Here is a 13,844-nt window from a genome sequence, read left to right on the forward strand (position 1 = left end):
GGCCGAACATCTGGGCGCGCACGGCCTGACAAATGCCGACATTATAAAAATGCTTACCGTATACAAGTTGATTAAAGTTGCAAGTTGTCTGCCAAACTCATACTTGATGCTTCAATCGGACACGATTAGATGATACAAGGATGTGTCAACAGAGCCATTATTTGTCAAAAAGCGTATGTTACAATAGTAAACTTGAATTTGGACTTTCCATGCTAAATGCATATCAATCCCTTGAATGGACACAATTGTATGATGCCAGTTTTATTAACAACATTGAATTATCAAATAATTGGAATGGTTGGAATGATTGAAAATATGCCATTTCAGTTGTAAAATACAACCATCACTTTCCATCCTTCAAATCTGGTTGTATGACAGGGAGTTGTATAACGTATTGCTTCAATCCATGAATGGGTTGTACCTGCTCTGTGCCATCAATTGGGTTGAAACTCTGCTTTTTGAACCCTTTAAACTGGTGAGGCGGAACAACAAAATAAAGTTTGAGTTCATCATACAAATTGCACAGTTTTGTAAGAATATCAACTCCATAAATAGGATGTTCAGCAACAGCTGTAAATTGAAACATTCCCTGTCGACTGAGTGAATCAATTGCCACAAAATTATCGTCATCTGTTGGTTCGTAATAGTTTCCATCAAGTGCTGCAGCAGTAGGGATAGTATCTATTCCAAATGTAATTCGTTGGCCATTGAGTGCATCCAAAGTAATATCTGTCACTGTACCATCTTCCAGGCATCTGCATTTGAGAGTTTGTCCACCAGTACAAAAAACCACATGTCCGTATATTTCAAACAAATGTCTTGAAATCTCGGTTGGAACACCATCAAACATTTGCTGCATATTGGTAATCATTTGAGCAGAATGACGTTGCCAAAGCTGCTCTCCAACATATATTGAAGCAATATCAACATGCAGGAATCTGTACTGTCCGTCGTCCGACACAATGGTATGAAGCAATGTATGAGTATTTGCAGATATTTTGATTGTGAATCCAATGTTTCGTACCCCTTTGACTGCATCAACATCAGCCAAAGCTTTCTCCATTGGATTTGATGAAGTATCAAAAACAGGACGAGCTACACTACCATAAATGCGATATCTCTCATTGATAGTCTCAATGGGTACATCCGGATAGCAATGACGTCGGCAAGCCTGTAACTCGTCCAAAGTCCAAACAGGAAAATCCCATTCCTTGGCCATCTTTTGTTTGACGAACTCCTTGTATCCTTCAGACTGAGGAGATGACATGAACAATACAATGCAACATGATGATCTTGGAGTCGTGTGTCCATCAACAACATACAATGTGTCTTGTTTCCTAACAATATTGGCCACTTCAAGTCCAAGCTCTGTGACGAGTTGTTGCTGCAAGTCAAAGCATTTGTACGAGGATCCCACTTGATAAACAATCCGGTTTGGCTTCAAGGACAGAGTTTTCGTGGTAAAGTCATCCATCAAGCGATGCAATATGTAGACAAAAAACAGTGACTTTCCGATGCCTGATGTTCCAGATATTGCAAATGATTCGATGCCACGATCAATTTGATCCAAAAGCAAGCCAAACACATCATGATAGCACTCTCTAACATATAGCTTTTGTATTTTGTCTTGGGTGTATGGGAAAAAGACATGATATGTCGACTGTATGCATTCATCGATCAGCTGGGCGTTTGCAAACGACTTGAATTGGGTTGTCAAATCATTGGGTTCGGTACGTTGTCGTTTAGGAGAAAAGTCTTGATGGTTTGCTGTTAATAAAGAAGTAGAACCTGCATCAAAAATGGTACTTTTGCTTGGTTTCCTGGTAGGTAGAGGTAAACAACCAATAACAACACAAAAACCATCTTGAGTAAAGTATTATTGAGGAAGGGAGTCGAGTAAAGTCCAGGTGTTGATTAGTTGGTCCTTGTTACTGTTGGTGTATAGTTGCAGTTGAGGAGCATCAATGTCAGCCATAGCAGGACCATACTCTGCCTTGATAGCATCCTGAACGTCACTCAGGTCTTCAAAGTCAGTCACATCGATTTCAGTAGTAAGTGTGCCATATTCAACATTGAGGAATCGTTTTGGCATTTTATGAAAAGAAAAAAGAGTAAAAAAGCAATTTATTTGTCAAATTGTAAAACAAAAATCGACTTTTTAATCGAGTCAAAATAACAAAATTTTGGGATATTTCAAGACAATTCACACGATTTAAATATTTGGAAATTAGTCAAATTTACACCAGAATTAATGTCTCATTAATGTGAGACATTACTAGTGTGAGAGTGTTGACTTGCATTGTGTGAGACATTAGTAGTGTGTGAATGTGAGACATTTCTGAATAGTTTAACAATCAAAAACCATCAACAATGACGTTTGAACTGGGATTCACATGACTTTCTTGGTTTCTTCCATTTTATAAACACACTCACTCACTTGTTAATAAACAACACAATCGAATATTGATTCATTCTTTCGTGTCTTCAATCAACTGCAACACACTTGCCAATAATGACAACCATCAATATGCCATCATATGTCCACGATCCTCAAACTTAAAAGTCAATTTGAAAACCCCATTTTTAAGCATCTACAAGTCTGCAATATCAGATTTGTGGCTGATACATAATATGTTGCCAATAAAAGTCGACAAAGTGAGCAACTGCAATGTGCCTTGCTGTATGATAGTAACACATCAGAAATTATGAATGCTTTCAAAGTCAAAAGTCTGCAAATGATGCCACTGCTGGCTTGTAGCCTCTGTTTACAAACCTACAATCAACATATTCACTGGATTCGTATAATGGTAAATGCTGAACCACAAACCGCTGATGATATTATTATGGACGATGCTCATATCATTGGAAATCAAACGATTGGTGCAGTTTCAGATGCTGTTTCATCACACAGAAAGTCTTGCTACAGAGTCTGAATCCAATAGCAGTGAATCTGCAGTTTGACCAACACAGTCAATAATTATCGTTTCAAACTCGAATCAAGTGATGATGTTGCTGTTTCAGATGCACTCAATGTCATCAATGCAGTAACATTGAAACCAACTCAAATCATTGATAATGAACCAATTTACCGTGTCTTGATAAAAACACTGATAAACCATCATTCATACATGAGTTTGTCAAAAGTATGAACTGATTGCTGACCAGATGTTTAAAGTGGAACTCAAAACAGTGCAACTCAATGTGCAGCTTTCCAACGACTTTCCCACTACAAAAAATACAGTCTTGGAACTCAAAGTTTACATCAACAATACTTGTGTGTATTGACCATCAATGATGTTGTTGGTGTAGCATACACAGTGTGCATTGCATAAACGCTTGTTTGTTTGCTGGAGCTATTTCAAGCAAGCAAAAATACTAAAAGGTTCAGTTTGATGAATGTCTGGTGTAGATTTACAATGAATTCAAACTCGAGAGATTGTTGTATTTTGCATACAAGACATACTACAATATATTACAACAATATCGTGTATTTCAATATGCACCCATTCGATTTACAACAGTGGCATAAACATCATCACATTTAAACAATGGTTCAGTCGTACAAAGTCCAATAACAGCCATGAATTGTATCAGACATGAACATACTGGTGCAAAATTCACATCAAATAACACACCACAACAAACATGTTTCTGGTAGATGGTGGAATTGATGTCATTGATTTTCAAGTACACGATATTGATGTTGAATGATTCAATAAACTATACTCGTCGACTTTGTGTACTTTTTTCAGTTGCACCGTTTCTGATTCCGAGTTTAAAGCATAATAGTTGCGACAGCGCTGTTGTCCAATTTGCTTGTTTTGTGAATAGTAATCATGATACCACTTGTTTGACGCTTCCTGTTGTTGAACTGGATATGGATGTCAAATTTGGATGCCAAATTTTGATGCATTGCAAGTAATTGTTGTAGTTTTTGATCGAGTCAATGAATGGCATTTATAGTTGCTCTAGAAAACAAGTTGTTTGAAATGTCCTGTCATATGTCATATGTTTTGTTGTTTTCATGTTCACTAATTGTTGATAATGCATCCAATTGATTTCTGTTCTGACGCTGCTTATTTGTCATTGTTGGATCTGGGTTTCTATATTCAGTAACAAACGTTTCAGCAATTTGGATGTGTTCAAATTCATAATACTTGCAAGTCTGAATTATTTGATCATCATCTGAAATTGGATACGAGTAATCATTTACACTAACCACTGACCACAGTATACATAGTATACACAGCATTACTGTATATTGACTTGTATTTTACTCAAAGGTTTGTCCATTCAGTATTCCAACACAATTTCCAACATTGATTGAATGGTTTGCAGTGTTTGTTTTAATTGAACCACTTGATGGATCACTTTCATATCTTGATTCAGCAATATCACCAACTGCACAATGATGGATGTGATTGTAGTCAAACACAATATATTGCAAGACATTAACGTATTGGTTAGTTTTAGTATATTATTGATAAAAGGCAATGATGTTTTGTAATGGGGTGTTAAATCCTTCAATCAAACATTGTCTGTTGTGATTTCCAACAGTGACAGTGACATGGCAAACACCTTTTGCTTGTGACAGACTTTGAACAAGTGTATTGCTCCGTTTGTTGTACAATGCACGACATGATCAGTTGATGGTATCATGCAACTGACAAGTGATTGCAGGTCCAACTGATAGTTACAATCAACACTGGTTGTTATCATGTCATTGATGTATATGGAACAAACCATGTCAATGTATCAATCAACAATCCAGTAACTGTTGATGTAATATCCAACGCAGTATACAATCAATGATATGATTGTTGATCCATTCACAATACTCGACAAATACCAACATCAGAAAGTTTAAATTTATTCAAAATCAAATTCATTGACACATCATCAATCCGAACCCGGTTCTTCAAATTCTAAACCATGCCTTTTCATAAACCTTTTCAATTCTTGTCTGATAATGTATACTTTTGCGCTTACATCCCTATACTCTTGTTCCAATTGGTCTTCAACCTTTGGATCGTACTTGAATTCAGATATATCTTCCCCTCTTGCTAACGCTGACCATTTCTCCAATCCAAGAGCTATATATTCACTATAAGCTTTCCATTTGTTGTCTCGTATTATTTTAAACAATTTGAGCCTTTGTTTTATACGATTAAAGGTTCTTTGATTCCGTTCACTTAATCCAGCTACTTGATTTGAACTAGTATTAGCAGACTCGCCTTGTCCAATTGGTTGTTGTTGGTCTTGACTGGGAATATTTGGATTAATTATATCAAATAGTGGTTTCCAGTATTCGTCAGAAGTACTTGGATTGGGTTCATTAGTTGAACCAGGCGCTTGACTGGAAGTACTTGGACTGATTTCATTGATTGGCCGTTTCCGACTTCGTTTGGAAGTACTTGGACTGGACTGATCAATTCGTCGTTTCCGACTTTGTTTGGGAGTGCTCGGACTGGGCTGATCAATCGGTTGTTGCTGATATTTGTTGGAAATATTTAAATCAGTTGCATCTATTGGGTGTTGCTGGGTTTGATTGGGAATACTTGAACTGGTTTTATCAGCTGGTTGTTGTTGGTATTTGTCAAAAGTGTTTGAATCGACTTGATCAATTGGGTCAGAAACTTGACTGGAAGTGCTTGAACTGGGTTGATTCACTATATTTTGCCAGTCTTCATTGTAAGTACTTGGATCAATTGGATCTAATATGTTTCGCCAGTTTTCGTCGAAAATGCTTGAATCAAGTTCATCCATTATGTCTTGCCAGTTTTGGTCGGGAATCTCTAGAATAAGCTCATTAGTCGGGCTAGATACTTGACTAGAAGTACTTGAACTGGGTTGATTCAGTATATTTTGCCAGTCTTCATTGGATGTGCTTGGATCAGTCGGGTCAAATATGATTTGCCAGTCTTCGTCGAAAATGCTTGAATTAACTGCATCCACTATACTTTGCAAGTCGTTGGAAGTGCCTGGATTAGGTTCATCAGTTGGGACAGACACTTGACTGGAAGTGACTGATGTTTGGAGTGAACCATTATTATCAGTCGGGATCAGTATTGCATTAGCGGTTGCTGCTGCAGTCAATACGAATAAAATATCAACCAATTTCATCAGATTGGTCAATGGGCTCAAACTATTAATACAAAGTAGAGTGTCGAGACTGGTGTCGATTATAAAACTGGACACACTCGATTGTATTTGTATGTTTTGTATAGCAAACCAACCCTAACCCTTATAGGTTAACCAATATACAGGGTTACTTGATTGCTTGTAGTGGGTTACTATCAAACCATAGTATGCTGTTCCCTATCCACAATATCATATTGATCAATTTGATGATCGTGTCGATTGAATTATGCTTTTACGACCCTTTTATCAGGTATATTGAAAAGCGCATCCTTCAAGGGTGTTGTGTAACCGCAAACGCTTTGTTTTACAACCATATTCATGTCAAATGGATCACTTTAATATTCATTGTGCAATGACTGTATATTGCAATATACAATGGTTACTACACATTGACTGCAATTGCGTGTTTGATATACAACAACTATCATATGACACAATCAGACTATAATGTTGAATCTACATTATGTGCACTATTAGTAATTATACAGTGTACGATCAACAAGTTTGAACCCATATTCATGTATTGTGTTTGACTGTCAATGTTGTCAATACAACTCTGTACACACATTTGTTGTATTCTGAATCACGGATACGATCGCAATCTAGTTCAACAACAATCATGGCACATGTCAGTAATGCAACTGTTTATTACACAGCAACACTGTTATTTGGTGGTCCATTTACATCAATATGGCTGCAAGTTGTCGTTACATCACGTATTCTGGACATGGTTTTGATATTGCACATCCAGTTCCATCACATTGTTGTTGACTCATCATTGTAATGCTGTATGTCACCATAATCATGAACATGAACATGATCCTGTGGTTTCACGTATAATATTACAACCACGCATGTCATTGGTTGAATCATCACTACTAGTGTATACTACACTACACTACATGTATGTTGACATGTGTTGTACCAATTTGATTGCATTGCTACAATGTGGCATGCTCCAACCTGTTTGAATGACTGTTGTGCAACATATTGGTATTGACCACATGTGATACTGGTCACCAACAAAGTGATCAGCAATATACAATTGATTATGCAATCACTGACTGCCAATACTTCAATTATGAATATTATCCACTATTTCATGACACTATCTGATACATTCAGTGCACAGTAGCTGATTGGTGCAATATGATCAATTCAAGCATACTATTACATTGGAAATGGTGGTGACAATGCAAGGTGTTTATTGGACAAACAAGATTGAATGCTTACATGACAAATGCAAATTGACAGTATAGACCATACAATACACACTGCAGTACAACATACTCTAAACGAGGTTGTTGATAGCGTGATTCCAGTTTTACAATGAAATTGAATTACCAAACAGTCGAGTGTCCAAACATTGATTTACTATACACTTTTAGTTATGGTGGTTTGCGTAGAAATGTTCAAGTATGCCTTCTATATCCAATGAACCTCAGCATCTGTCGTTTGAATCTATTAAACTTTGAACGTAATGAAGGAAGTTGAATATCATATTCTTGCAGTACACTAGATTCACTTGAATATCTAGCAATTTTAGTCGTTGGTACAAAGTGCACTTTAGCTTCCCTTGAACCAGCATCGTGACTTGACTTTTGCTGATGTTTTTTAGAATGATCGTGTTTTGAGCCGTGGGGTTTAAAAGTAGATCCGGGTTTCAAGATGGATTTTAATTCTGGAGTAGGTTCAGATACAACTCTGATTGATTCTTCTTTGAGAGGTTCAAGAGCCAACTTGCGACACACCCATAATCTTCCTAGTCTCAGTTTCCTGAATTTCTTTTTATCAGATGAGCTCATTCTACGCTCCTTTTGTTTAACTTCTAGTATTCTTTCCTTTGTCTTGGCGTTCATTTTGTGCGGATATCCGTCTCCAACATCAGTTGGAATTTCCATACCCATATTCTTCATTATTTTTTCGACTCTATCCAGCCTTTGCTGAGGTGTGAGAATGGGCCGTTCATTCTCTGGGATATAGTTTTTAGGGAGATGGCAGACGTCGTCATATAGTGTGTTGTCAAATATATCATCATCTGACTGTTTGGACTCAGAGTATGACGATGATTCATCGGACTCTTCAACAGAGCTGTCTGAATCATCAGGATCTATAGTCGACTGAGCTACATCATGATTGGTTCCAGTTGATTGTTGCTCTGTTCCAGTTGAAGCGCAAATACCAGTGTGTTGCTGCATGTGTGTTGAACATTCTTTTACAGATTCTGATTCGCTGGCAGACGGACGATCAATGACTACTGCACTGACTGTTATCGACAATAGCAACAACACAATAGTCGATATGAATTTCATCCTGTCGACGAGAATGAATGTGATAAAGCTTGTCAATTAGTAGGACAATTCTTGGTAATAAATGAGCCAGTTGTGGATATGAACCATACCTTCATAGCGATTAAATATATGATCAAGACATACGGGTTATATGAGCTTATGCAGCAACAACTCGACCGCCATTTAGGTATATGTAGCATAGATACTCATGTGTAAACTCTTTTATGCACAACTCTTCAGCCATTGAATGAAACAGGACTCATAGTCAAGGACTGGTGACCCTGACCCATATACTAGAGAATATGTCAAGATCGATTGGCATAATCATTCAGTTTCAAGTTACGGTCAGTATAGGGTAACAGTTTATCCACACAACAGCTGGTCAAATATTAGTGGTAAAATCCTTCAAACGGCTCTGCTTCAACACTTGATCTAGTGATATGATACTGTGTTGCAGTCCTGTTCAATGCAGTATGGATTGATGGTCATATCAGCAATATCAATACTTTATGCCAACTGTAATACCTTGAATACGCCAACTCAAAGTATTGCCAATGATTAGAAAAGCTTCAACAGAACTCTTGAACTGTCAATTGTCATGCTATCAATAGTATGAACATCCGACTCAATACTGTACATGACTGGTTGTCAAGAGTCTTGCAGCGTTTACTTGACAAACTGGATTCCTGTTTCGATTATACAAACATGGCATCAAACACATGTCTACTTTGGAACAAGACGTTGAGTTGAATGTCCAGCAATATACAAAAATATACAAAACAGCACGAATTGAATGTCAAAACTCGATTACTAACAATTTCAAATCTACACAAACGAATACGACAACTTGCAGTCTAGTCATATAAACGGAACACTAACAGTGTCAGTGTGTAATAAACAGTCAGTGTCATGGACTGGTTGACAATACAGTGGTGTTGGTGGCGATTGACATACATGGTTGCATTACTGACATGTGCCATGATTGTTGTTGAATTAGATTGCGATCGTATCCGAGATTCAGAATACAACAAATGTGTGTACAGAGTTGTATTGACAATATTGGCAGTCCAACACAATACATGAATGTGGGTTCAAACTTGGTGACCATACAATGTATGACTACCAAATGTGTCGAGTATCCATGCAGAATACTAAATGGTAATATGTGATGATCCAAGGGACTCGTATCACCAATGTTTGTGTGCCATAATTCCACTATTTGACTTGGTAAACAATAGGAATTACACCTATTGATCAATTTACTTTTCTGATTGCTCATCATACATTCTACTTGTTTGTGTCACCAAGATACAAACAATCAATTACTACAAGACTGACTATAACTCATATTTATTAATAAATGACTCTTCCAACCATTTCAACATATTATTGTTTTATTACATCTTTTCATTATCATTGAAAAAACCAAATCTGCTGATCCTGAATTATTGTGCAACTCCCATTACACTTTTGATTTGTTATTTTCTGTCAACTACTAACAGTTACAGATCATACACACACTTCTCCATTTAAACTAATATAAATCAGATTACACAAAACTCCAACAGAGTTGTTGGTTGTTGATGAGCAAGTTGGATATAAAGTTGTTTTCAATCAATCCGTTGGTAATCATGATATCATACTTTGATTTGTATGTACGCAATACTACTGTCATCTTGTGTATGGTGTTTTGTATTCCTACAAACGCATTCCATTTCCAGCTGTTTTCTTTGCAGACATTTGATGCTGTGTAACAATGAGGGTGTAAAATGTAGTACAGAAATAGACGACTAAATTATATTTATTCCAACGGATTTAGCACTCTTGTTCAAGTAAAACGATATCATCCGATGCTCACTATACACTACTTGTACGTTGAATCGTGCCAATCACTTGCTATTTTAACAAACATGGAATATCACAACACATATTGATGACCAACTAATATCCGAGTGTCAACTCATTCCAGTTTTGGTTTATACTCATTTTTTAACCCTAACCCTTGGCCATAACCCTTTTCAGGGTGAAGCTTTTAATCAACCATATGATATTTGAGCGTATGATCAAATAGCGGCTCAACCAAGGTTGCAGACCACCATATAAAGGGAGATCCCTTCAAAGTTTGGCATTGACAACAAATCAACATTCAACCCTGACAACAACACAAGCCCTTAGGACGGTTATTCAAGGGATATGCTTTTAATACCATTTATTCAGTAATGGATATAAACATGGTTCAAAAACCGACCTGTTGGATGACATTACAACTTGCTCAACCAAACCAGTAGAATGAGACTCGCAGTTGCTGTATTGTCATCGATCTTGCTTGCCCTCTCGGTTACTACAGCCAGCCCAGTCAACCCCAGTGCAACTACAGATGTTGAAACTAGCACTTCAACCGTCATTCCCAGTGCAACTACAAGTACTGAATATAGTCTTTGGATAGTTCCTAATCCAAACGGTATAGGCTTGGGTGCTCTTGATGCACTTCCAGATAACGTCAAGCATTTACTCGACAAATACGTAGAGTTACAGGATGCTCGTAATCAGCAAAGCAAAATATATTGGCCGTTAAAATCTCAATATGACAGTCAATATGACGTGGTACTGGGCGTGGAAAAAGATCTTGAAATTCTGAAATATCAATCTCAAAAAGGCAATGGCAATCCAAAATATGGTGACATTGAGAAGACTAAGCTTGATCTTGAAGACCAAAGATCCAAATTTGCCGAACTTCGAAAAGATCTTGATGAGTGCGAGTCCGAGATTGGTCATCTTGCAGAAAAAAAATGGGAGGCCGATAAACAGATTGTGAGTCTCGTTTTCGGAACCCCTCTGAATCCTGATTTATTTAATTACCAACTTTTGCTTATCAAAGAAACGCCTTCCGTTAAAGATTACCTTGAAGAACAATTATCAAAATACAAGGATCTTGGTCAGAATCATGGTGATCAACAACGTCAAGACTCGCAATCGTCATTGGATACACTATCTGAATCTGGATCCAATCGGAAGAGTACTTCCAATAAACGGAAAAGGGTTTCCAAGCTTGTGGATGAATTGAAATCATTCTTTAAACGACCCAAACATGACGATCCATCCAATTGATTTGAATGTCAATCTGGACTTGTTTCAACCGATTCAATTGCCATTATGGTTTAATTTACAATAAATTTGTATGTGCATGCATTATATCTGATTATTGTACACAGTCTTGATTGGCATGATATCATATTGTACATTGACACTTGTATTTCCAATACAATACAGTTGATTGTATATTGCATAGTTGTACACATTGATGATACTGACATGCATGTGTGTATTGTGTCGATATGATATTGCTTGTCATGTCGTATTGACACATGCAACACCAATACCAACAATAGTCATGTGTGTTGATATCAGATCCGACCAATTTGACTGGTTTGACTCGTTGATTGTGGTATCAAAATGGTTGCATCAATAGCTTGACTGATCACACACATCAGTCGCAGTATCAACTTTGTCGTGTGTCAAGTACCATATGTTGAATATACAATGCCAACAATATGGTCATTATGCACATGTTGATGTATGCAGTGATCGTATACTGGTCGATTGGTGTAATATGATCACACACCAATGGAATGTGATAATCATGATATTTGCAGCAGTATACTATATTAAACTGATCCAATACATGCACGGTTTGAACATATCACACACATTACAATAAATGGCATGATACATACATTGACTTCATCAATATTAAATCTCATTGTGTAGCATTTCTTGATATCACCACCCAATTCAACGGGTGATCATTTTGACAACCTATTGTTTGATTGACTGGCAATCCCAATTGGTGGATGTAATGCAAGTCGAACTGCAGCAACCACTTGTAACGCAAGTATAACGCATTCTAGAGTAATCAGCATTGTATCGAGTAGTGTGATGAAAATGGGTTGAATCTGGTACATGATTGCCGTTTTATAATGACGGCAGCTTCAAGGGTGACAATCAGCAATCTCCAAATGGGTATTTAGAAAAAGCCAAATACACCATGTAGGGCGAATCAATATACAAGCATCGTTGTTGGTGTATAATTAACCTCGGTAGTATGCTGTGTTGATCTCTCCAATTGCGGTCATGTATCCAGTGATCAGGTAGTGCCATTATGGATAATTATCATCGCATCTACAATCCATTAATACAGCATACACTGTCATTGTATGCCAAGTATTTGACTGATTGTTCAATTGGTCATGTTTTTTGACCAGCATCCATCTGTGCACTGTTTAGATTGGTCCCATTTGTCATTTATCAGTCAATTTGTATACAGGTCGGGTCATCCAACGACTTGCTATCATGCAAATTCAAATACAGTCTATGCAACAGTCGGTTGTTTTTGTGTATATCCAGATTGAACTACCAATAATGGTTATTTCAAAGTCACTCAATATCCTGCCAATTGTCATTGTGATTGTATTCCACATCCAATTCTAGATTGTAATCACAACCACAATTACCGTGCTTGATCAAATGGTGTTTTGCATTGATCATGGTATCATACATCACGATACTGCCAGATTACTGCACGCAAGTCATGACCAATACAAATGCATTACTGATTGACACTGATCGACACCATATATACAGTCAGACAGCACAACAAGTCACCAGCATGCCATTGATCGTGTTGCAATACAATTGACCAATATATCATGCTGTATGTTGTATCGAGTCACGACATACAATATTACTGAATAAACACAAGTCACAACTGCAAGTATTCATATGGTAATGAACTGACATTGGTGTTGATATCCAATTGATTGACTAATCGATCATCATCAATTGCATCAGTGATTGGTATATGCAACTGATATACACCATGTCCGAGTCTGATACATGTCGATATATGCGTGTCAATCAGCAATGCATATTTGTGGCCATTACAGTCGAATGTGAGTCGAGTCGATCACTAAACCAACGAATCAATGATTGCATTCTAAATATGGTGCGATTTGATGCGACATGACAATATATTGTCCAACAGGTTCAACATACACAACACCGATATCCAATACATCACACATGTATACACTGCATATACAAGCAGTAGCAATGACCGATCCAAACCAACAGTGACAGAGTTACACATCAACATATAGTCGATTATCAGTCGAGTCTGCATATATCAACTAGTTGCGACACGTCATAATCAATGTGGATTGTATTGCTCACCAATCGATCATGACAACTAATCAATACCAATCATGTAGTCGATACAATCACCAACATATCGATGATTGTTGACTAGCGGTTACAACTCGTCAATTGCATCCAATGTTACAGGTGATGCACATCTGATTACTGCAAATCAACAACTTGTCAATCATATCATAGTGTGCATTGCCAACAAACCAT

The 13,844-nt window shown here is 37.2% G+C and overlaps 3 protein-coding genes across 3 annotated transcripts; 1 reads left to right on the plus strand and 2 right to left on the minus strand.

The window, feature by feature from the left end:
• Nucleotides 1-343: 343 nt before the first annotated feature.
• BATDEDRAFT_91252 (uncharacterized protein) lies at nucleotides 344-2,092 on the minus strand (the record flags this gene model as incomplete). Its single annotated transcript, XM_006681450.1, has 2 exons — nucleotides 344-1,863; nucleotides 1,933-2,092. 2 exons carry the CDS (start codon nucleotides 2,090-2,092, stop codon nucleotides 344-346), a joined length of 1,680 nt encoding a protein of 559 aa, XP_006681513.1.
• A 5,461-nt stretch (nucleotides 2,093-7,553) lies between these two features.
• Nucleotides 7,554-9,412, minus strand: BATDEDRAFT_27054 (uncharacterized protein; the record flags this gene model as incomplete). Its single annotated transcript, XM_006681295.1, has 3 exons — nucleotides 7,554-8,365; nucleotides 8,409-8,542; nucleotides 9,387-9,412. 3 exons carry the CDS (start codon nucleotides 9,410-9,412, stop codon nucleotides 7,554-7,556), a joined length of 972 nt encoding a protein of 323 aa, XP_006681358.1.
• A 1,309-nt stretch (nucleotides 9,413-10,721) lies between these two features.
• BATDEDRAFT_91255 (uncharacterized protein) lies at nucleotides 10,722-11,540 on the plus strand (the record flags this gene model as incomplete). The annotated part of the gene is made up of 1 exon (XM_006681417.1): nucleotides 10,722-11,540. The coding sequence occupies one exon, from the start codon at nucleotides 10,722-10,724 to the stop codon at nucleotides 11,538-11,540; it is 819 nt and encodes a 272-aa protein (XP_006681480.1).
• Nucleotides 11,541-13,844: the final 2,304 nt, after the last annotated feature.

Source organism: Batrachochytrium dendrobatidis, assembly GCF_000203795.2.
Source record: "Batrachochytrium dendrobatidis JAM81 unplaced genomic scaffold BATDEscaffold_12, whole genome shotgun sequence".
Lineage (NCBI taxonomy): Eukaryota > Fungi > Chytridiomycota > Chytridiomycetes > Rhizophydiales > Batrachochytrium > Batrachochytrium dendrobatidis.